This window comes from Ictidomys tridecemlineatus, chromosome 12, assembly GCF_052094955.1.
Source record: "Ictidomys tridecemlineatus isolate mIctTri1 chromosome 12, mIctTri1.hap1, whole genome shotgun sequence".
Classification (NCBI taxonomy): Eukaryota; Metazoa; Chordata; class Mammalia; order Rodentia; family Sciuridae; genus Ictidomys; species Ictidomys tridecemlineatus.
This window is the reverse complement of record NC_135488.1, coordinates 100,349,803-100,375,753: the sequence shown is the minus strand read 5'-3', so window position 1 is coordinate 100,375,753 and position 25,951 is coordinate 100,349,803. Positions and strand designations below refer to the sequence as shown.

Below are 25,951 nucleotides of genomic sequence, written 5' to 3'. Positions count from 1 at the left end.
ATTTGATCCTTTTTCTTTTAGTTCTTCCTCTCTTTCTAGTATATTCTCTCATTCTTTTTAGGAGTTGTTTATTTTCTTTCTGATTTATAAGGAGATGTATAGACCAAGTAACCTTTTTTTCTGTTTTATAGTTTTCCAGCTTGTTATGTTTCTTTGATTTCTATGTTTTTGATATGGAGATAAGTTATTTAAAATTTTCTGTACTCAAATCTATCCACTTTGTCTTTGTTAGTTTTTATCTTTCTCTAGATGTTGAGTTTACCTTTCTAAATGGATTGGAATTGTTTAAAAGAAGGAGGCTTCCCTTAGGGCTTGTGAATCTTTAGTAGTAGAAATATTTTTTATGTAAACTACACTCAGATTTTTATTTTGAAAATTTCAAACTTGGAGAATAATTTGCAAGAATAGCTCAATGAACACTCACAGGCTTTTCCCTAGATTCACTAACTCCTCTGGCCACATTTGCTTTATCTCTTTTCCCTGAATCGTTTGAAACATAGCTGGAGCTATGAGGGCACGTCATCACAATTACTTTAGAATGTGTCCCCCAAGAACAAGGACATTTGCAATATAAAAATGATACAATTATCCATTCAGGAAAATGACCGTTATTGCACTTCTATTAACTCATATCCAAGCTATATTCAAATTTCCCCAATTATCACTGTATTGTTTTTATTTTCTGATTCCAGGATCCAATCAAGGATAATGCGTTGCCTTTATTAATCAGGTCTCTGGTTTCCTTTAATAGTCCTCAGTTTTTCTCTTTTTTGATTCTTATGACAACGACATTTTAGAAGTCTAGTTCAGGTATTTTCCAGAACATGCCTCATTTTGGATTTGCCCAACTGTTTAGTCATTATATTCAAGTTGATAAGAGTACCCACAGGTGGGGTTGGGCCCTGTCACATCTGGAGCAACTGATATCAGTTTGTCCCTTTACTGGTGAGGCTATATTTGATCATTTGGTTAGGAAGATGTTCATTAGATTTCTCTGCATCCTGTTGGTCAACAATCTTCACCCATAGTTTTAGCATCAACTGATGATTCTTGGTTGAACCAACTATTGTGGTTTTAAACTGGTGACTTTTTATTTCTATCCCTTCTAGGTATTTTCATTGGTTGGCATTGTTCTGTAAAGAAAACTTTCTCTTCACTATGCACCCCATCTGTGTGTGTTTAGTGTCATCTTGGACTCATAAATTTTTTGTTTGTTGTTGTTAAATGCATGTGTGTGTGAGTCCATGTGTGTTGAGGTACTCAGGGCCACTGAGCTACATCCCCAGACCTTTTCATATTATTTTGAGACAAGGTCTTGCTAAGTTGCTCAGACAGGCCTCAATCTTGGGATCCTTCTGCCTCGGTCTCCCAAGAGGCTGGGATTATAGGTATGTCCCGCATTAAATGTGTCTTAATACATTCCTGTTGTTACCTGTTGGTTTGTGTGTGTGTATGTTTTATTTTGTTTTGATTTCGGTACCAGGTATTGAACTCAGGAGCGCTTTACCATTGAGCCGCATCCTCAGCCCTTTTCATTTTTGAGACAGGTTCATGCTAAAATTGTTTAGAGCCTTGCTAAGTTACTAAGGCTCGAACTTGTGATCTTCCTGCCTCAGCCTCCCAAATTTCTGGAATTATAGGGGTGTGCCACCTCACCCAGCTCATTTCTCTCCTTTTTTTTTAATTGGAGTGGGGAGCACTCAATCACTGAGCCACATCTCCGACCTTATTTTGTATTTTATTTAGAGACAGGGTCTCACTGAGTTGCTTAGCACCTCACTTTTGCTGAGGCTGGCTTTGAACTTGAGATCTTCCTGCCTCGGCCTCCTGAGCCACCGGCTTTACAGGCATGTGCCACCTCACCCCGCTCATTTCTCTCTCTCTCTTTTTTTAAACTTATTTATTGTTTATTTGGTTGTTGATGGTTTTTATTTTATTTATTTATATGTGGTGCTGAGAATCGAACCCAGTGCCTCATACATGCTATCCAAGTGCTCTGCCACAGAACCACAACCCTAGCCCATCATTTCTCTGTTTTCTTAAAAAAAAAAAAATTATTTATTTATTTTTTTAGTTGTAGCTGTCAATACCTTTTATTTATTTATTTATTTGTATTTTTAAGAAATATTTATTTTTTAGTTGTAGTTGAATACAATATCTTTAATTAATTTATTTATTTTTATGTGGTACTGAGGATCAAACCCAGGGCCTTGTATGGGCTGGGAAAGTGCTCTACCACTGAGCCACAACCCCAGCCCCCATTCATTTCTCTTTTTAATGCTCAAAATTAGAGCTCATTCAGGTTGGTTCCCTGGGGCATGTTTATATCCATATTTGAACATTCTTTGTTGTGTTTATTTTTGCAAAACAAATACAAATCACCACCAACAACAACCAAAAACCTTTCTTAAGCCAAGGGTGGCATACCTTTTATATCTTTCCTGTTTTGCTTAACAAGATATTCTGAAAATGATTCCACTGCAATTACAGCTCTCTTTCTCGTTGGTATTTAGCTTTTTGGTATGTGCCCATGTATAATAGTTTGCCCAGCCAATCTCCTGTGTAGGGCATTTAGGTTGTTTACAGTATTTTGCTACTGAGAATGATGATGCAATGAATATGCATGTATTTTTGTAATCTTACAAGTCTTTGGGGGGATAAATTCCCAGAAGTATTAGAATTGGGTCAAAGGGTAAATACATATGTAATTTTGTTAGATATTGCAAAGTGATCCCCTATAGGACTGTACCATGTTGCTTCTCATGCCAGCAATGCTTCTTCCATGTAGCTTCTCTGAGAGTGTTAGTCAGATTTTCATCCCTGTGACCAAAATACCTGACATAAACAACTTAAGTAAGGAAAGGTTTATTTTGACTCACAGTTTCAGAATTTTCAATCCAAGGTGAACTGGCTCCAAGGCAAAAATATGTGGAAGAATTTGGCAGAGGAAAGCTCATAGCAGGGGGAATCAGATAAAGAGACAGAGGGAAGAGTCAGGGACAAGATATAGTCCCCAAGCACACCTCTAGTGACCTCCTTCTTCTGCCTGCCCACGGTTTCACCTCCTCCCAGTAGTTCATTCAAATTATTAATCCACCCAATGGATTATTCCACTGATGAGGTTAGAACCTTCTTGAGCCAGTCATTTTCTAAAAGCCCTTCCTCTGAATATTGCTGTACTGAGAACCAAAACACAAGAATTTGGGGACTTTTCAGATCCAATCCATAATAGAGAGTACTGTCCAGATTTTGCCAATATGATAGTTAAGAAATATCATTTCTGTGTAGTTTTCATTTGTATTTCTTTTATTATGTGTGAAGCTAGGCACTTTTCACCTGGTTAAGGGACTTTTGTGAATCTTTTTTATTCCCTTTATGAATTACATGTTAACGCATTTTACCTCTTTTTCTGGTGAGCTTTTAATCTTTTTGGAACCTGACTTTGAGTTCTTTATAAAGACATTAGCCTTTAAAAAATTATTTTAGTTGTAATGGGCACAATACCTTTATTTTATTTGTTTATTTTTATGTGGTGCTGGGCATTGAACCCAGTGCCTCATGCATGCTAGGCAAGCACTCCACCACTGAGCCACAACCCTGGTCCCAAAGACATTAGCTTTTTTTAAAAAAAATATATATATTTTTAGTTGTTAAGGTACCTTTTATTTTTTTATATGTGATGTTGAGGTTCAAATACAGTGCCTCACACATGCTAGGCAAGCGCTCCATCACTGAACTACAACTCCAGCCTAAAGACATTAGCCATTTATTTATGATATATGTTGTAAATATTTTCTCTAGGTTTTAACGATGCAAAAATCTTTAATTTGGGGGGAGGAGGCTGAGGTTGTGGATCAGTGGTAGAACACTTTCCTAGCATGTATGAGGCACTGGGTTTGATCCTCAGCACCACATAAAATAAATAAATAAAATAAAAGTATTGTGTTCTCTACAATTAAAACAATGTTTTAAAAATCTTTAATTTTTTTTTAGGTTGACCTGATTAATCTTTATTTTAGTCTATCCTTTCCTGAATGACTTGGGATACTACCTGTATCACATACTCAATTTCTATATTAATTGGTCCATTTCTGGACTTTCTGTTTTGTTCCAGGGGTCAGTCTATTGATGTGCTGGTATTATATATTTAATAATAGAGACTTAATAGTATGTTTGTTATCAACTAGGGATACTCCTCCCTTCATTATTATTTAAAGATTTTCCCAGTTATAATTACAGATTTACTGTACTTTATAAACTTTAAATGAATGTATATCTAAATTATGTAAAATTTAAAATGTTTTTGTGTTAATCATATAAATGGTTAGTGGTGCAAATGGCTAAGAACATAACACACTACCCTATAGGACAGTGTGATATAGGGTAGTGTGATTTATAGCCATAGCATGAATGCTAAATAATAGCCAGCCTTGTGCTGATTGGTCAGAATGGTCAGATTTCTGTTTTTGTATTCAGTGTCCTTGACAGTGTTTACAGTATACCCTCTTCCAGGATTTTGTGTGACTAGTTATTTCAGGGATTCCAGAATAAAAAAGAAAAATTCATAGTGATATCTTGTTTCCTCAGCCTTCTAGTACTGTGTGACTCCTCTCAACATGTTGGCTGGATCCCTGTTACAACAAATGCAGTAATAGATAAGGGCCACAGTGTGAACAAGATATCCTGGCTAAGGTCAAATAGCAGTTGATACTCACAGTACCTGTCCATACATTTTAATTTTCAACATGCTTTCACATACACTCTCTCATTCATCTAGGAGATAATTGTGGCAAAGTGGGAAATACCTTCATCATTGAATCACAAGACCTGGATTTAAGTCCTGATTCTGTTTCACTATCATATAAGCTTATCCAAGTTAGTTTATTTTTTACTTCTAGTTTCCTCATAGGTAGAAATGGGATAGAAATACCTATTCCAGCCAGGCACAGTGGTGCATACCTGTAATCCCAGCGACTTGGGAGGCTGAGGCAGGAGAATCAAGAGTTCAAAGCCAGCCTTAGCAAAAGCGAGGTGCTAAGCAACTCAGGGAGACCCTGTCTCTAAGTAAAATACAAAATAGGGCTGGGGATGTGGCTCAGTGGTCAAGTGCCCCCGGAATTCAATCCCCAGTCCCCCAACTCAAGATAAATAAATAAATAAATAAATATCTATTTCGTAGAGATAATGTAAGGATTAAACGAAATTCATTTTTCAACAAACATGTACTTATTAGGAGCCATGTGTCAATCATTACCAAAAGGTCTGGGGCTCCGGAGCAGAATTAGACACCATCTCTGCCTTCAGGGAAACTGTGGCTTAGTGGATGAGTCCCAGGACTTATATCCTCCCTTTTCTGGTACTCAAGGAGCAAAAAGAAATTTTTGGCAAGAGCAAAACCTACTATGGAAGGACTCAGAAAAAATATTTGCCCAGGGTTTAAAAACACAAATGGGTACAGCTGTTAGGTTTGCTGAGCTGTTCTGGTTTACACCCATTATCCTAGTATTTAAACCCTGTGCTGCTTAAACAAGTGATGTCTGTCTTTTAGTTCCTGGTTTTCCACCCTTAGTTCTTGTCTAGTAATGCAGCCCTTTCTATCCTGCTGCTCTCCCATCTTCTAATTTTCCGTTTCCCCATGTGTCTGCCATTTTTAGAAGTTTCAGCGTGAGCTAAGCACCAAGTGGATACTGAATACAGTGAGTACAGGGGCCCATGTTCTTCTTGGGAAGATCCTACAAAACTACATGTTGGACCTCCGCATTGGCAACTCCAAGCTGTTCTGGAGGGCACTGGCCATGCTGCAGGTAAAATGATGGGGTGGGCCTGGCCTTAAAACCTAGGCTGCCATTGGAAGGCATTTTGCAGAGGCAGAGAGATGTGTAGTGGTAAGGGCTGATTTTTCTGCTTTGTGCCTTTCCTCCTCCTTGTGTCAGATGCATCCCCCCCTCTGAGTGTGTGTGCACACATTGGTTCTTGTTTGTGAAACAAAAACTAGTAGGCAAGATTCTTTCAGCTACAAGTATATAACACAAACCCCATTTATACTGGTGTAAACTAAACAAGGCAAATGATTGCTCCTATAGATGAAACAGTCTAGGGCAGCCAGATTCTCTGATGGTGGGACTGAGAAACTTCACCTCTTACCTCTACTTTCTTCTGTTGCTCTCATTCTGGGACAGATCTTCTCCAGTAGGTGGCATATTGACCATAAGTAGTACCAGCCTGATATCCTTGCCAGTTTAGCAACCCCAGCAGGAAAAGACTCCATCAGTCCTGTGAGTCCCACAAATGCCTGGGGGAAGGCTCTCATTGGCTTGTCTTTGGTCCCCTGCACACCCATGAACCAATCACTGCCCAACCTGATTCGTGTGCTTTCCCTACAACATGGTGATGGAGGAAAGGGTGGGAGGTGAGCTTCACAAAACTTGTGGCCTGAGCATGGGAAAACCATAGTTCTCCAGAGGAAAACAAGATGCATATTCCAGAAGGAGGAGGAACAGATGCTGAGCAGCTAGCATGAGGGATGACCTTGAAAGTAAAGTTGCCAATTTTAGCAAATAAAAATTCAGGTCAACCAATTAAATTTGAATTTCAGATAAATAACAAACACTTTTTTTTTAAGTATAAATGTTCCATGCAGTATTTGGAATGTATATGAATTTTTTCCCATTATTTCACATACAACTGAATATCCTATATTTCTGTTTGCTAAATTTGGCAGCCCTATGTGGAAAAAAAAATCAATATATCCAACATTTAATGAGCACCCATTGGGGTCTTGAAACAACCCATGGACCTACTGAAGTCCAATAGAACTTCAAAGAAGATGGGGTTGGTTTGCACTGTAGCAAGCAGAAGGCTTCATGGAAGAGGTGATATTTGATTTAGACTTGGTGGTTTTGACTTGGATAGTTGAAAGGCAGAACTGTATTCATATTAGTAAACACATTAGCCAAGGGTCAGAAGGAGGACTAGGTGTGTGCTATGTAGGGAACACAGACATGACTAGAGTGGAGAGTAACTTTACATAGTAATGAGGGATTACAAAGGAGCAGGAAGAGAAAGGATTGTGAAAAATTAAAGCCATTCAGGAATTTGAACTTGCCAAATATACGTAGATCTGTGCTGTCCAAAACAATGGTCAGCAGCCACATGTGGTTCTAGAACATTTGAAATGTGGCTAGTGTGAATTTTTAATTTTATATAAAAATTAAAGTAGTGAAATTTTTCTTTCTTTTTTGGTACTGGGAATTGAGACCAGGGTTGCTTAGCCACCGAACTACATTCCGAGTCCCCCCTTTTTTGGTAAGTTTTATTTTGAGACAATGTTAGGGCCTTGCTGAGTTGCTGAAGTTGGTCTCCAAGTTGGAACTCTCTTGCCTCAGCCTCCAAAGTTGCTGGGATTACAGGCGTGCACCACTGCACCCAGCTGAAAAAAAATTTTTCATTAAATGCAACATTATTGTGTTTGTAGGACTGAACCTCACTTTTTAGCCTTGCATATCAAACACTCAAATTGAGGTGTGTTGTAATTGTAAATAAACCCCATATTTCATGGGGCTGGGATTGTGACTCAGTGGCAGAGCACTCGCCTAGCACGTGTGAAGCCCTGGGTTCAATCCTCAGCACCACATAAAAATAAGTAAATAAAATAAAGGTATTGTGTCCACCTACAACTAAATTTTTTTTTAATAATAAAAAATAAATTTCAAAGATTCATTACAAAAATATCATAAAATATCTCATTCATAGTTTTTAATATTGCTTATAAGGTTGAAATAACTTTAATATGTTGGGTTGAATAAAATGTATCAACAATGATTTCACTCTTTTTTTTAACGTATCTATTGGAAAACTTAAAAGATTCATATGTGGCTTGCATTTTATTTCTGGCAGTGCTAAGCTAACAGAAGGATACTGACAAAATGGAAGTATTGTTTACTGATAGCTAGACAGCAATGTGCAGGGTGGATTTTATTAGGAAAGAAACTGGAGGGAGGGACTTCAGTTTAAAATTGCCTACTTATGGGGTTGCTGGGATATCGTCGCAGAACTAATTCATCATTAATTCCAGTTTAACCCAACCTCATGGCCCACCACCAACTTCTTTTTTGTTTTATTTTATTTTTTTTAAATACATGACAGCAGAATGTATTACAATTCTTATTATACATATAGAGCACAAATTTTCATATATTTGTATAAAGTATGTTCACGCAAATTCACGTCTTTATACATGGACTTTTTTTATTACAATTCTTATTACAGATATATACCACAATTTTTCATCTCTGTAAAGTAGGTTGACACCCAATTCGTGTCTTCATACATGTATTTTGCATAATGATGTCCATCACATTCCACCATCCTTGCTAATCCCCTGCCTCCCTCCTTTCCCTCCCTTCCCTCTTCCCTATCTAGAATTCATCTATTCATCCATGTTCCCCCTCCCTACCTCATCATGAGTCAGCCTCCTTATATCAGAGAAAACATTTGGCGTTTGTTTTTTTTGGGATTGGCTAACTTCACTTAGCATTATTTTCTCCAACGCTATCCATTTACCTGTAAATGCCAGGATTTTATTCTCTTTTATTGCTGAGTAAAATTCCATTGTGTATATATGCCACATTTTTTTAATCCATTCATCCACTGAAGGGCATCTAGGTTGGCTCCACAGTTTATCTATTGTGAATTGTGCTGCTATAAACATTGATGCACCACCAACTTCTTTAGCCCAGTTTTTCTTTACATTTGGGGATTTCAGGATTGCCCAAAGGGACAAATTCCCTGTAACCTCTATAGTCAATATTTAGGATCCTAGCCTCCCAATTCCCCAGTTCTTTCTTCTCTCCATTCTTAGTTCCCTTGGTCTTCTAGCCGACGCTGATCTTAACCATTTCTTCAACAGCGGTTCTCTGGGCAGTCCAAGGCCCGATGCATTGAGAGTCTCCTCCAAGCGATCCACTTGCCTCAGCCTCTTTCGGATGAAATTTGGGTTGCTCCCATCTCCTGCCACATCCAAGTTGCACAGGAGAAGGAACAGGTAGCCTGCCCTCTGCTGGTGACTCAACAAACACTTACTGAATACTTTTAGTATGCCAGGAACTTTGCTTAATATTTGGTTTACAAAAGTCAGTGATATTCTGCTGAGCCTTCTCTCCAGGAGCTCCCCATTCATGGGGAACATGACAGTGCAAGTGATAACAAGGTGTGAAAAATATACCAAAAAGGAATGCTCCCTTCTGGCTTGGAGGGGAGTCAAGAAGAAGAGTGGGGTCTTTGAGCTGGATTTTGAAGGATGAACAGTTTACTGGGTTAAGATGAAGTTTTCTTTCTGCTCTTTTTTTGTGTGGGGTGGGTGGGTACTGGGGATTGAACTCAGGGGCACTCAGCCACTGAGCTACATCTCCAAACCTATTTTGTATTTTATTTAGAGACAGTGTCTTACTGAATTGTTTAGCACCTCACCGTTGTTGCTGAGGCTGGCCTTGAACTTATGATCCTCTTGTCTCAACTACCTGAGCCACTGGGATTATAGGCATGGGCCGCCACACCTGGCTTCCCTCTGCTCTTGAGCCACCTCATTACCACTTTCTAGTATTGAAAACAACCTATTTTTGCATCCAGCCTGATGGATGCTCTAGCTTCTCCAGGGTTCTTTCTTAGATGACTTCATTTTCTCTATCTTCACTTCTCCTTGCCTCTTCCCCACAGGTAATCCCTGTAGCCTTGCTGAGCCTTCTCTTCAGATGCTCCATCCCTGAGGCTCAGGCACACCTGGCTGCAGCTCCCTCTGTCTGTGAGGCTGTCAGGAGCGCCCTTGCTGGGCCAGGTCGGAAACGCAGGACAGACCCCCTGGAGTCTCTACAGCCTGCCCTGCAGTGACCTGGCATTTTCGGGTGTGAGGGAACCCAGCCCAGCTGAAGGGGACTTGTGCCAGCAGCACATGTGGTAGGAGGAAGAAATCCAGTTTCCAGGGGCACCAGCAGCACTTGGTGGGGAGAAAGATTTTCTCCATCTCAGGGGAGAAATTCTTGCTCTTGACTCAGTGTCTCTCACTTTCACTGGCTTTTTCTGATTTTAGAAATAAAACTAAATTCCTATTTTGGAAAGTTATCCATCAAAGTCAGTAAGTCAGACTCAATAGACAAGGGTGGGACAGGATGACTGGCTTGAGTTGGTCCTGATGGCAGATTTGATTTTTTAATGATTTGTCCCATTCCTTTGCCCCCTAGTCCAAATCTCTTCTGACATCCCTGTATTCTCATCTGCAATAGGCAGGCATGCCTGCACGAGTTTGTGACAGACACATAAACAAGGAGAGGTGGGAAGTTTTAGGTAATTCCTGGGAGAGAGGGAAGGAGTTGAGTCCCTAGCATAGGTGTAGCGAGGGGGCAAAATTGCGACGTATGCAGTCGAGGGGAGAAATAAAGAAGGTCCACGTGCTTCTGCCCCTTTCAGTGCTTTATTCACTCAAACTACTCAATGCAATTTCACTCTATAGGTTCTTTTATATGTGTATATATATATAGGTATATTCTTCACACCTCTGTTATCACTTGCACTGTCATGTTCCCCATGAATGGGGAGCTCCTGGAGAGAAGGCTCAGCAGAATATCACTGAATTTTGTAAACCAAATATTAAGCAAAGTTCCTGACATACTAAAAGTATTCAGTAGGTGTTTGTTGAGTCACCAGCAGAGGGCAGGCTACCTAATATATATATTAGTTTTAGGTGGACACAATACCTTTATTTTTTATTTTTATGTGGTGTTGAGGATCAAACTCAGTGCCTCATGCATACTAGGCGAGCACTCTACCACTGAATGCATCCTTGTTTCAGCTGGCTGAATCCCTGTTCATCAGCTCTATTATTTATACTAAATTTGGGGGCTTTTGACCCCCTTTCAATCCTTTACTCTATTTATCAAAGTGAGTGGAAGTAACTTGTTTATGGCCATACTGGAGGGCTCTGTGAGTATGCCTGATGAGACTGCAGGTTTCAAACTTCAGTTTTTAAAATGGAGTTGCTTAGGCTCAAGCCTAAGGCAATCCTCACAATTAGTCACGAAAGACAGGGTCCTTATTGCTGGAATGAATTCGGCATCCTCACATGAGACCCATTGAATACTAAAAAACTCTGTAGTCTGTATTTTATTTTAATTAGCTTTTTTTTTTTTTTAGTTGTTGACAGACCTTTATTTTTATTTATTTATTTATATGTGGTGCTGAGAATCGAACCCAGTGCCTCACTTATGCCGGGCAAGTCCACTTCCACTGAGCCCCAGCCCCAGCCCCTCAGTCTGTATTTTAGACTTCAGCTATTGCATGTTTTGACAAAGCAAAGGTCCTCCTTTCCTCCCAGATCTATGCCAGCTCTTCAGTACCTGACATATGGCTCCAATGGCAGAGAGCTGGCTCCCCCTTTTGGCAGAGAAATATCCACATGATGGACACCCAATAATGCTTCTGGAGATAAAACCTCCCCAATTAAAGAAGAACTTTCAGGCAGGGGGGTGACTGCTAAGGGGCCAGTTTTCAGTTTTATGAGGATAATCATGTTCTTAAAAACAGCCATAGGCTCCTCCATATATCTGCAGGCTTCCAGATGTGTGGAGGGGTCTATGTTTTCTTGTTCTATATGTTCATATTGCTGTCTTAGATTTTTAACCAAATCCCTTCCCCCAGTACCACTCTTACAGTGCCTTCTGAGTGCCATAGCATTGTCTTTCATTCTACATAATTCTACATTCTTCCTAACTCTTTCACTCAAGATGGCTGAAATTAGGCCAGGATGCTATGAAGGCCCTTTGCTTCTTTTTACCCACAATGTCTCCTGTGCTTCTTCACTGGATAAATCCACCTCTCATCTTGTGATCATGAATGAGGTCATCAGAGAAGATATCCAGATTTCTAGAGCCCCAGGCAGAGCAGGCTTGATCCTATAGATGATGCCAACATGTACAGTAGCCCACTCCTACTTGTAGCTGGGAGATAGTACAGGATTAGATTTCCCCCACACTGGATGCAAGAAAGCTCTAGAAGCCTCCAGTTCTTTGACTTGCCAAGTTCTTGGATAGTAGAAAGATATCAAGTGAATTTAATTCTTAAATAGTTGGATGTGATATTCAGGTATTATGGACAAAGTAGAGTGTGTGCCTTAACCTTGGGAGACATTGGAGACTAGACATATTCTGGCATCGCAGAGGACACAAAGATGACTAAGCTCTGATCCCTATCCCCTTAGAAACTCACAAGCACTATAAGCAATTCTAATATAAGACAGTTGAACTGGATTGGAACAGCAGGGTAAGTACAGAGAGCTGCCAGAATTATTTTGGGAGATTACAGGGTAATCCAAGAATCACCAAAAATTTTGGAAGAAATGAGGTTAGAGTGGGGTAAAGGAACAGTCAAAGAAAACCTGGGAATGTTTGAGACTTCCATTGGAATGTGAATCCTGTATCAGAAAGTCAGATCATTGTTAATGGAATTTGGACTCAGAAGAGCTAAAATAAAGATTCAAAGATTTGTGGGGGCTGGGGATATAGCTCAGATGGAAAATTCAAAGATTTGTTAGAATTGCTTAAAGGTAAATGGTAGGATGACAACTTTTAACATGATTTGGAGAAAACAAACATCTGGCTGGGTGTGGTGGTGCATACTTGTAATCCCAGAGGCTGAGATGGGGGGAGGGGCTGAGGCAGGAGGATTGCAAATTCAAGGACAGCCTCAGCAACTTAGTGCTTAGTGAGGACCTAAGCTGCTCCACAATGACCTAAGATCTCCACAATGATTGGAATATGCCAAAGGGTCATCAGAGCCAAGGAGAAAGAGGTCCTAATGGCTAAAGTTGGAATGATGGAGCAACAATACAAATAGCATAATATTGGACTATAACACAAAGTTTTAAAAACAAATACACACAACTTCATACCCATAAAATAAATGACGGAATAAATAGATGTGGTGAACTGAGACAAACCTTTCCTGCACAAGAATTCCAAATAATACAAGAATCTATGCCCTTTTCAGGAAATGGAGCCTAATCACTCCATACCCCCCACATCTCCAGTGTGGCTTAAAGGAAAATAGTGGAAAAACCTGGCAAACACTACCCTCACTAGGTAATCAAGATGAGCATCACTGCTAATATCATGTACCTCCTGATATGATGTAATGAGACCATCATGCCACCCTGTGGTATTTTTCCCCCCCAAAACACATAACCTCAGTCTCTAAGTATAAGGAAAACATCACAGAAATCCAAATTGAAGAATATTTTACAAAATATCTGCCTGAGGGCAGGGGATATAGCTCAGTGGTTAAACACTTACCTAGAAAGTGCCAGGCTCTGGGTTTGATCCCCAGTACTGGGGGGTGGGGGGGAGGAGCGGGGAGGGGAAGGACTAAATGCAATGTGGTAGCCTGCAGTAACTCATACCTGTAATCCCAGTGACTTGGGAGGCTGAGGTAGGAGGATTGCAGGTTCCTGGCCAACCTGAAAAAGCAGGGGTAGGTGGGATGCAGCTTAGTTGCAAAGCGCCCCATGGGTTCAATCCCAAGTACCACATACATATAAAAAGCAATGTGGTACCCTTTGTTGGTTCCTGGACAGATAAAGATATTAGTGGGAAAATTTAAAATAAAAATGAAATCTGAAATTCAATTAATGGGTAAATGTACCAATGTCAACATCATAGTTTTGACAAATGCCCCAAAGTTATGTAGTATTAGCATCAGGCAAGAAAGGTGAAAGGGATGTGGGGACTGACGTACTATCTCCATAACTCTTCTGTAAAAAAAAAATACTAAAATTCCTGACTACATTAACATATAATATATGGGAAGGGGTAAATGGAGCTAAAATATTTTAAGGGCCTTGAATTATCTATCAGAGGATAAAGGTTGGATGGGCTTGGTGGCACATGCCTGTAATCACAGTGACTCCAGTGACTCCGGAGGCTGAGACAGGAGAATCGAGAACTCAAAGCCAGCCTCAGCAACAGCAAGGTGCTAAGCAACTCAGTGAGATCCTGTCTCTAAATAAAATAAAAAATAGGGCTGGGGATGTGGCTCAGTGGCCAAGTGCCCCTGAATTCAATCCCTGATACTTCCCCCCAAAAGAGGATAAAGGTCTTGATTAAAACTTTGATGTAATGAGACCATCATGCCACCCTGTTTGCGGGGGTATTCTTCCCCCGCAAAACACATAACCTCAGTTTCTAAGTATAAGGAAAACATCACAGGCATATACCTGTAATCTCAGCTACTCTGAAGGCTGAGGCAGGAGGATTACAAGACTAAGGTTAGCCTGGACAATTTATCAAGACCCTGTTTCAAAATAAAGCAAAATAAAAAGGTTTGGAGATGTAGCTCAATGGTAAAGCACCCCTGGGATCAATCCCTGGTTCTGAGGGAGGGGGGAGATTTCCACTTGGATTTGTGTAGGCAGAGTACTTGCCTAGTATGTGGGAGGCCCTGAGTTTGATCCCCAGCACCATGGTGGGGAGGACGGGAGAAAAAGAAATAGCTGGGCACAGTGGTATGTGGCTGCAGTCCCATCTACTTGGAAGGCCGAGACAGGAAGATCGCAAATTGGAAGTCAACCTTGGCAATTTCATCTCAAAATTAAAAATTAAAAAGTGGCTAGGGATGTAACTCAGTGGTAAAGGGTCTCTGGTAAAGTTCAATAAGAGAAAGAAAGAAGGAAGGATGAAAGAAGGAAGGAAAAGAAAAAGAAACCCATTAAAAGTAGCATTGGCAAACTTTTTCTATAAAGCAATAAATAGTGAATAGTTTGGTCTTTGCAGGCTGACAGCCCTGTGTATCTACTTGACTCTGTTGTAGCATGAAAGCAGCCATAGACAATACATAAAATGGGCATGATGTATGAAGATATGTCTTTGTTTGCCAAAACAGGCAGCAGGCTAGGTTTAAATCACAGACCATAGTTTGTTAACTCCTACATGAAAAGAATAAAACCAGAGTGTCTAATTTCCAATTAGTAAAGGGGAAAATGGAGTAATTTTAAAATAGTCATCTAAATACAAAGCAAGAAAGGAGAGAAAAAGAAACAAAACAGGACAAGTTAGAAAGAACAAAGTAAGATTTTGATTTGGTATTATAGTAATTGCATTAAGTGTAAATGGATTACATGCTCTAATTAAAATCATTTTTTCTTTTTTTATTAGTTGCTCATGACAATACAATGATCTTGACATACATTTGAGTCAAATGCATTTTTTGTTCTTGATATGTCTCTTGTAATTAGCATAAATTTAGATTTTGTTTGTTTTATATCCAGTATTTAAAGGCTATAGAAAGATTGAAAGTAAAAATGGAAAAAAGAGCCTGGCGCAGTTGTGCACACCTGTAATCCCAGCAACTCAGAGAGGCTGAGGCAGGAGGATCACAAGTTCAAAGCCAATCTCAGCAATTTAGCAAGTCTCTAATTTAAGACAAAGTGTTTCTAGAGAGAAAGAAGGTCTTCATAGTGATAAAAGGTTTAATTCACCAGGAACATATTATGATTTTAAAAATAATTACAAGTAAATAAATTAAAATCTAAAGATATCAAAGAAGAAATAAATCTATGCAAATGATTTTACATATCTGTCTTAGTAACTGATGGAAAATCAGACAAAAGCTTAGGAATAATATAGGCTTGAGCATTAAGATGAGAAAAATTGAATGAATGTACACATGGAAACACGATTTCTATCACCTGCAGAATATAATTTTTAATCATGTAGATTTTTTTTTTTGCTACCAGGAACTCAACCCAGGGGCATTCAACCTCTGAGCCACATACCCAGCCCATTATATTTTTTATTTTGACACAGTGTCTCACTAAGTTGCTGAGGTTAGCTTCAACTGAGATTATAGGCGTTTACCACTGTAAACAGCTAAACGTGTAGAATTTTAAAAATATTTTTATAAGTTATTGATGGGCCTTTATTTATTTATATGTGATGTTGAGACTTGAACCCAGTGCCTCGCACGTGCTAGGCAAGCGCTCTGCCACTGAGCCACAACCCCAGCCCATAGAATTTTTATTTTTAATTTTATTAGTGGTACTGCGGATAGAACCCGGGGCTCCATGCCTAGTAGGGAATCTACAATGAAGTACATGCCCAATGTGGTAAGTAAATATTTAAGACATAAATAATATATTTTAACATATGTATTATATTGGCTCATTTTGTATTACCATAACAAAATACATGAGGCAGGCTACTTCATCAAGAGAGAGCTTTATTTGGGCTCACAGTTCTGGTCCGAGGTTGAGGGACCATGCATCCAGGATGGCCTTCTTGCTAGCAGTTCTGATGTGGTACAGGGTATCACATGGCAAGAGACAGGGAGCATGTTTGTGTGTGCAAGGCTATTTTGATCTCTCTCCCTCTTCTTGAAAAGTCACCAGTATTCAATGGGAATTAAATTTTAATGCATGGGAGGAATTATCCTTTTGGGGACACACTTTAAGCCATATCCAAACCATAGCACATATGTAGAAAGGTACTGGTCAAATTGCACACATATGTCTAAAGAACCTCAAACTATACCTTCAGTCCTCATCTTCTATTGAACTCCAGGCTGCATATTAACTAGTACCTACTAGTACCTGCCACATTTTTTTCCTTTCCTACAGTGCTGGGGATCAAACTCAGGGACTCTCACATATTAGGCAAGCACTCTTCCACTGAGCTCAGTTTACATAACAGATCTCATTCGTATTTATATATATATATATATTTTTTAAAGGAGAGGGAGGGAGGGAAGGAGAGAGAGAGAGAGAGAGAGAGAGAGAGAGAGAGAGAGAGAGAGAGAGAGAATGAATGAGAATCTTTTTTTTTTGTAGATGGACACAACACAATGACTTTATTTTTATGTGTTGCTGAGAATCAAACCCAGGTCCTGCCTGTGCTAGGCGAGTGCTCTACCGATGAGCCACAATCCTAGCCCATCATTCTTATTTATTTTTAATTGATTAATTATTTTTTATCAGAGATTGAACCCAGGGTGCTTAACTACCAAGCTACATCCCCAGTCCTTTTTATTTTTTATTTTGAGACAGGGTCTCTCTGTGTTGTTTAGGGCTCACTAAGTTGCTGAGGGTAGCTTTGTACTTGTGATCCTCCTGCCTCGGCCTCCTGAGCTGCTGGGATTACAAATATAGCACCATGCCCAGCTCATTCTTTAAAATCATCTTTCCCGTACTGAATGAAGAGTATTTTAAGACCATATTTATTTAATAACTTTCTCCATAATGGGCTTTCAAAGAATATTATTTAAGTTGCCTTTGTAGACTGAAACTCTTTAAGGTAAGAGACTATGTCTGTCTTCTCAAACAGTGTGTTTGTTAGTGGTTAAGCATCCCTGGGTTCAATCCCCAGTACCAAATAAAATAAAATAATGTCTGCTATTCAATAGTACATTGGATTGATTTTCCAAATTAATGTTCTTATAAGAAGAGAGAATGTTAAAATCAGTTTTATTAATCTTAATTATAATAAAAATTGATTCCTTATAAATTTTGTTTGCAGTGCATTAACCTTAGAGAAGCCAGTCACCTCTGAGGGTAAAATAAGTGATGATAAAATAAGTGATACAGACTTGAAAATGAGACCATACGTTCTGGGGTGGAATGATCCTCTAAAATTATTTCATCTCCCTCTGTGACATTTCTTCTGTTTTGGTACAACAGCAGCTAGGAAATGTGTTAAGCCATGGACTCAGGAAATCATGTCCTTCAAATTTTCTGAAAGTACCTACTTCAACTATCCTAGCTTTCTTAGATTTATTTGACCCTGCATTTTTTGTTTTGTAAGTTTTATTTTAATTAATTAATTTATTTATATTAGAGCATTAAAGTTGTGCATAGTAGTTTGGAACATATGACCCCACACCTGACCCTTTAGGAAGTGATTGGCTTGAGAGAAAATGTCTGTGGGGAAGAACAAAACACTTGGAAGATCTGCTCCTTTGAAACTCTGCCTCATTACACTCTACATAATGACAAGTTGTCCAGCCTAATCCTAGGAGAGTGGTAAATGAGTCCTTCCCTGTTCTTTGACCGTCACAGCAGAGCCCTGGGCAGTGCAGGAAGGGGCAGCAGATGGTGTCAGAGCATGCACATTGGCTGGATCCTGTCAGATTCACCTTGGAATTCCTATTGTGATGTCATATGGAGGCCCAGTCTTGAGGCAGAAACTTTGGTTGAGAAGGGCATGGGGTTGAGTAATGGCGCCAATTTGGGGACTGGCTATTCCACTGCCACCATATCTCAGCCTTCTACTATTATTTAGTTTCCTTGTTAGTGGGGTCTGGGTACTGTTTTCTAGGTGCAGGGGTTGGAAGCAGGTGGCAGCTGAGACAGACTCAGAGGTATGTGATGTAACTCTTCCTTGAAACTCACTGCTCCTTTCTGTGTGCTGTGGGAGGAATTGGATAGAGGGGAGAGGGGAACTGAGTCAATGCCTATGAATGTCTTCCCAGAGATTACTACAGAGCCTTTACCCTTCTATTCATTTTAACAAGATAGTGCACCTTTTATATATGGCCATGTACTAACATTGAGGAAAAATAAAACACCATCCCCACTCTCCAGGAGCTTGAGATGAAATGAGGGAGACATTTAGACAGATAGATACATGACTTCAAGGAAATAGAATGTTACAAAAGAGAGGGTGCTGGGGCCCTATCTCAGCAGCAGAGCACTTGCCTTATATGTGTGAGGCACTGTGTTCAATCCTCAGTACCACATAAAAATAAATAAATAAAATAAAGGTATTGTGTCCATCTACAATTTAAAAAAAAATTTTAAAAAAAGGAGTAAAGAGCAGGTGAGGGCTGGATGAGTGACTCACACCTGTAATCCTAGCAGCTGGGGAGGCTGAGGCAGGATTGCAAGTTCAAAGCCAGTCTCAGCAATTCAATGAGACCCTAGGCAACTTAGTGAGATTGTGTCAAAAAAAAAAAAGAGAGAGAGAGAGAGAGAGAGAGAGAAAGAGAGAGAGGAAAGAAGTTTGGCTATTGCTGAAGACATGGGAGGTAGGCTAATCTATAAAATCCCTTCTGGAAAACCTCAGGGTGAGTTGTGCTTCAGAGGAGAGGTAGCATTTTTTTTCTATACCTTTATTTATTTTTATGTGGTGCTGAGGATCGAACCCAGGGTCTTGTATGTGCTAGGCGAGCGCTCTACCACTGAGCCACATCCCCAGCCCCGAGAGGTAGCATTTTGAAGGTGAATGTTGTGGATAGAGGAGGGAGGAGGGTGATGTAAGGCTCTTTTCAGGAGGGAATAGATTTGGGAAAAGCGTGGGAAGGAGAAAAGTATTGATGTGTTTTAGAAGAGATGAGGACACTAAACTGAAGGGCATGTTGAAGTTCAGAGAATGCAATGAGAGAAAAGGGTGGAAAGTGGACAGGGTTTTACATGCTGGTTGAATATTTTGCACAAACATGATTCTATATACAATTAAAGAAAATTTAAAGATTTTTAAAGCTAGGTAAAAATGCACTTAAATCTGCATTTTAGAGCAGTGTTTCTCCAACTTTAATATGCATACAAATCACCCTGGGGAGGGCTTATTTAAAAAAGTATGTTCTGATTTAGTTATTCTGGTGTAGGGTGTTGAGATCCTGAATTTTTAACAAGATCCCAGGTGATGTCGCAGCTGTTGGACAGAGGACCAAACTTTGAGAACAAGGCTTTAAATGTCTCCTGTAAATTTATGGTAGTTTTCTGACATAGATAAGTCATGTTAATGGTTGGTGGGAAAGAGGGAGGAAATAAAATGATCAGAGCAGGAAGAAGACATGGATTCATTTCCCAAACACTTATCGCCCACCTCCACCACCATATGCACTCCTCTAGACATGATGGGTACAGCAGTAAATGGAAGACACAAAAAATCTCTGCTCTCAGGAACAAATGAAAGGGAATGAGGAAGAGAGGAGAGTGAATGTTTGGATGTGGGAGGTCAGAGGTGAGGTGGAAGGAGAAGGGACTAAACATTTTCCTGATGCAAAGAGTTAATTATAAATGTTATAATTTCTTATAAGAACTGCATTAATTTAGTGTATGGCTTGGTGTATATAATAAGTGCTTCACATATGTTAGGAAATGAATAAATTGCTTCTCAATTTTAACCCTGAAAGATTGTCAAGATCATGACATTTTAATTTTTGTTTGTTTGGGTTTTTTCTTTTCTTTCTTTGGTATCAGAAAATAAACCCAGAGGTGCTTAACCAGTGAGCCATATCCATAGACCCCCTCCCCTTAATTTTTTTTTTAATTTTGAGACAGTCTTTCTAAGTTACTTAGGGCTTAGTTAAGCTTTGAGGTGAGATCTGAAATTGTGATCCTCCTGCCTCAGTTTCCTGAGCTGTTGGGATTATAAGTGTGTGCCACCATGCTTGGCAAGATCATAACATTTTAAACATGGGAACATTAGGAGTGCAGTGGGGTGCAAAAAATGATCTACAGGTTGAGTATACCTTATCCAAAGTCTTAAGACTATAAGTGTTCTGGAATTTGAAAGTTTGGGGGGATTTTTGAAATATTTACATAAACATAGAATTATCCTAGGGATGGGACCCAAAGCTAAATAGGAAATTCACTGATGTTTCCTATACACTTTATTCACATAGCCTGAAGATCCTTTTATACAATATTTTAGATAACAAAAATTTTCATGGTGTGGAATTTTCCACTTGTGGCATCTCATTGGCTTTCAAAAAGTTTTATATTTTGGAGCATTTCAGATTTGGGATTTTCAGATTAGGGATGCTCAACCTGTATGACATTGGAAGTGCTTGTACACTTTAGGAGATACTCATCAGGTGTCTCAATTAATCATTTAGACCTCTGATGTCCAATATGCTATCCTCTAGACACATTTAAATTGATTAAAATTGAATCAAATGCACTAACTATACTTCAAATACTCACATGTGTCTAGAGGCCATAATATTGAACAGGATTGACATAGAATATTTCCATCATCATAAAAAAAGGGCAATACCAGCATAGATTGTAGATGTTGGAGATAAAGATGTATTGAGTCCCACAAAGTGGTGCATGTCTGTAATCCCAGCAGCTCAAGAGGCTGACGCAGGAGGATCACAAGTACAAAGCCAGCCTCAGCAATTTAGCAAGGCTAAGAAATTTTGTGAGACCCTGCCTCAAAATAAAAAGGGTTGGAAATGTGGCTCAGTGCTCAGTGGTTAAGTGCCCTGAATTCAATATCTGGTATCAAAAAAAAGTAAGTATTAGATTGTTGCTGAAAGCTTGATCCTTGTCTCCAATGCCAATCCAATAACAAAGACACAGTTTTGAGAAAAAGGAGAAAGAAGGTTTATTACTTTGCTAGCAGAGAAACACAGAGGATGCCAGTCCCAAAGGCTGTGATTCTTCTCATCAGCAGGAACAGGGAGCTTTTATAGAAGTGACTAAAAGACTACATTCCCACATGTCTCTGTCTGGAGTTGTAATTCACTTGTTTATTTGGGAGATAGTCATTTCTAAGATCTTCTGGATTACTTTGTTCCTATGGTAGGTGTGTACTCACAGAGAGATAATTCTGCCTAGGATAGTGAAGAAAGGTAATTCTGTTTCCTCTGAGATTAGGGAGGGGGAGAGATTAGGGAGGAGCAGGGAGAAAGGAAGAGAAAGAATCATGTCCATTTAAAAAATAAGTTGTAGTGACAGAACAGCAAGAGCTATATTCAAAGCAAAAGTGGACCATTGTTACATTTCCCCACTGTCAATTTCTACATTCGATTTCTATGGAAAAACGGGCTATGACATCTCCAAACCACTTCCTGCTGAAAGGGGGTGAAGTTGGGGGAAGTAACCCAAAGTCCTTGTTCTCAATCATATGGGGTGTAAAGAGTTAAGGACATTCAGCATCAGAGCAGTCCAGAGGTCCACAGTGGCACACGGCAGGTGACTGGACAAGGCATACATAAGGCAGGGATCATGCTAAGACAACAATAAACCAGACAGCAAAGCATTACTTTTTTGTAAACAATTAGCATTTCAGTCAGTCTCTGAAAACCATGAGGACAGTAATTATAATCTTATTGGTGAAAAACAATTCAAGTTTATCAATGTAGGAGGTAGGAAGATTTGTAGGTCTATGAGATCAGACTCAAATTAACTCAGGATAAATTTGTGACTCTAGAGTCTTATGTGATCATTATTATTAGGCTCTTCCATACAATGACTGTTCCTTTATACTTTAAGCTTTACTTTTGGTTGGACTAACACAACTGTACATCTTAAGTTATATTTAAAAAAAAAAAGATTGTTTTTCCTTTTAAATGTCCATGTAGGACTGTGCTCAGGCTATACTCTCCTGACAGGTGTTTAAGACTAAGTTGGTCAAAACCGACCTTGTTTCTAACCACTCTTAAGAATAAACTGAGATTCCTCAGAGATCACTCTTGGAAACATGTATAAAGCCTTTGGCCTTTTTTAGCTTTTCTTTACCAGTGATGCCACTTGCCAGGATGGGTCAGGATCTGGCTGACCATATGTGGCTTCTCTTGAAAGCATCAGGGACATTTCCTTCTCCAATGACCCTCCTCTGCAGAATGTGCACTGGTTTGCTTTCTGTTCTCTAGGGTCTTCTCCATTTCCCTGCTCAGCAGATTGGGTGACTCAGAGTTGCAGGGACCAGAAAGGGGTCCCATTATTCTCTGGGTCCTGGTTGACCTTAAAGGGCAAGGGACAAAATGTTGGCAGCTTTTTCCTTGGCCCTTTTATTTCCTTGACTTTGGTCTCCAAGTTTTTGGTTTTAAACACCCAAAAAGCCAGTTTTACTAGTCTTAAAGAGGGAGTAACATGGGCTGGGGTTGTGGTTCAGTGATAGAGCGCTTGCCTAGCATGCATGAGGCACTGAATTTGATCCCCAGCACCACATATAAATAAATCAAATGAAATAAAGGTATTTAAAAAAGAGTATTTTTTAAAAAATAAAAAGAGGGAGTAACAGGTTACAGCTTCAATATCTATAATTCTACAGTTACCCCTTTCATTTAATCAGGGTCAGTATTAGTATTAGAAGTCAGCATTATATACTATATGTCTGGTATGATGGCTTATTATCTCAAATTAACACATGTTTTTTATTATTATTATTATAAGAGTACCTCTGCCAAACACTAAAAGGTACTAGTTACAAAGTTTAAAAGGAAAATGCAAAATGAAATTAACAGAGCAAAAACAATGTGTAATAGCTATGAATCAAGTAAAATCATTTTTAAAATCTTAAACCTGTAATTAGTTATACATTGTATCCTGTTTATTTTGAGTTCACAATAATCTTTACAACAAAATTTGATCTTTTGAACACAAGTCTAAATGAGCTCAAGTCTAGCCTATTTTGGAGCCATTCTAACATGGAGTAAGATGAGGTAGAGCCTTCTATCAGGTAAGGTGGGGCTCTTGACAAATAACACAATACAATATTACTTCTAAAACATCCATCAAACAAAGGCCAAGAGAGCTTTTAACTTTCTTTTTGTGGAAAAAGTAGCAAAATGCTACCGTGTTTTACAGTGTCATCTTTAAACAGATCAGGCTGTCCTTATTATCTTTCAAAAATGCATTTAAATTCCAATTCCAGTATGGAGAGTAACACAAAATTGTATATATAACTTATTGACAATAGATTATTTTATCCAGCTATAGAAATATCAAATGACATAAATAAATCCCAACCAAGTTTGTTATTTTTATATAAATCCAAGACTTTTGCTAAATGTAATCTTAGTTTGGAGAACACTAACTTGGCAAAGTGCTCTCCTAAGCTTTACATTTATCTACATTAACTTTTAAAGTACGATTTAGAATCCAGAATATACAATAACAATGATCACAGCTCTGCATGGGTTAACAAAAATCAAAGGATAGCCTTAAATCTCTTATACTTTTAGGAATCAGTATTAATGATCAGAAATTGACTTATTCAAAGCAAATAGATATAAGACAGATCTTCAAATGACAGTGTGGCCCTTCTATGTCAGATACAATGTATAAAAAAAGTGCGCTCATTGGTTACCTTGCCAGTAAACTTACAAATCTTTAATTTTATAAACTTTTACATAATACTTAGATAGATAGATCTCAGATATATACATATACCTAGTCACATATATTTTGGGTGTCAACAATATTGTTATAACCTAAATGACAGTTGTGTGTTTAACCAGTTACAAAGTAATCATTTAAGAATTTAAAACAGGTACAAACCAAATTCCTTCAAGACTTAAATTCCCCAAGTAATAAAAACCTAACAAACGCAAGAAAATTATCCATAGATAAGAGCAGATCAATGATTCAGATTTTGCTTCATATCAGTACATTGAAGTTCAAATAACTTTGTGCTAATTATAGTCAAATTAATCCCAAACACAAACTTTTTGAGATTTACCTTCCGAAAACCTTCTGAGACTTACTAAAACATTCACAACTTCTTTTCATCCTTAGTTTTGTCTCTTTCATCTTGGACTTCAGCACAAGAATATTACTTTGCCAGACAAAATACTACTTTTTTCACCCATAAACATTTCTTATACCTTCTAATTTTTTATACTAAAATATTTCCATACATATAACTTCTTTTTATATTTTCTAGTTTTGGACCATTTCTTAAATTCATATTCTGAAACCATCTTTATGAATGTTATCGGTGCATTTAATTTACACAACATATTCATCCCAGGAGAGAGTCGGACAATCCAGCAATACAAAAACTGTGCCTTAATCTTTAGTTTCCTAGGTTGCATTCAAGGGGTTGGAGCACAGGATATTTTGGGGCCTGACCTGTCTGCTTTATCATTATCACAATTTCATAAACTTTAAGTGAGTTACCTTCTGTCACTTGTACCCAGAGATTGCTTTTGGGCCTTTTTCTTGTACTAGGCAAATTGATATGCAATGGAGGAGGCCCTTTCCACCCTTTCCTTTAGGCTTCCTTGAAGATCCCTTTGCAGAGGCTGCCTATAAAACACAGGTTGGACTTAGTTTCTGTCTTTTTCTTTTCTGGGTGCAGTTATTTTTTCTGCCAGTATTCCCAGGCATTTAGTTCAGTGGGATACTATTATAGCAAGAATTGCTTTGCCCCAGTGATGAATATCTCCTAGCCAAATGAAGTGTCCTCTCAGATCTTAAAAGGGGAGACAGCCAGGTGTGGTATTACATGCCTGTAATCCCAGCGGTTGGGGAGGCCAAGGCAGGAGGATCTCGAGTACAAACTCAGTAAGATCCTGTCTCTAAATAAAATACAAAAAAGGGCTTGGGATGTGACTCAGTGGTCCTCAGTTCAGTTCCTGGCACCAAAAAACAAACAAACAAATAAACAAACAACAACAACAACAACAAAACCAGGAGACTTCCTGTCCCCAGGTCATAAACTGACAGTTCTGGAACCTTCTACCACTTCCTTTGTGGCCAGCCTTTACCCTCCCCACAAAAGGACAAAAGAGGCTGGAAGGCCGGGCAGAATTTCTACAGCCCAGGCAGCTTTTCTGGGATTTTCCCCCCAGTTTACTGACCCACAGTGAGAGGATGCCTGGAGCCAAGCTGAGAAACAATTTTGGGAGTGCCAGCACTGGGTTAAAAAGATTTGAATCTTTTAAACCCTTTCTTCTTCTTTTAAACCTTTTCTCTTTGAACACCAGAGGCAGTGCCTTTTGGCATCTTCACCTTTATCCCAGATGGTTCAGACCCCTTCTCATGCAACTGCATAAATGCCTGTACAGACAGAATCTCTTTCAGGTACTTTACCCCTGACAGACCAACTTCAATGTCAAGATTGTATAATAATCCAGAAAAAACATTCAAAGACAAGATTGAGTTACTGTAAACTGATTTCGTGTAGACAGGCTTATACTTATAGGTGGTATATAACTAAAGCAGCTGCTGGGACAGTCTCTC

At 39.0% G+C, this 25,951-nt stretch overlaps 1 protein-coding gene across 7 annotated transcripts in view; it reads left to right on the top strand.

The window, feature by feature from the left end:
• Nucleotides 1-25,951, top strand: part of Spata31h1 (SPATA31 subfamily H member 1) — a 61,385-nt gene that overhangs the window by 2,616 nt on the left and 32,818 nt on the right. The window contains exons 1-4 of one of the 7 annotated variants that reach the window (XM_078029481.1): nt 5,696-5,804; nt 6,180-6,275; nt 8,909-9,043; nt 9,715-9,951. Coding sequence is in view for 3 of the 7 variants with exons in the window: in XM_078029476.1 (XP_077885602.1) it covers nt 5,655-5,804; nt 8,909-9,043 (285 nt within the window). In the remaining 4 variants the exon portion in view is untranslated. Of the gene's footprint in view, nt 1-5,654; nt 9,044-9,714; nt 9,952-15,314; nt 16,145-16,813; nt 18,391-25,951 lie in introns of those variants that run through there. The other 6 variants (XM_078029480.1, XM_078029478.1, XM_078029479.1 and 3 more) reach the window with 6 other exon arrangements.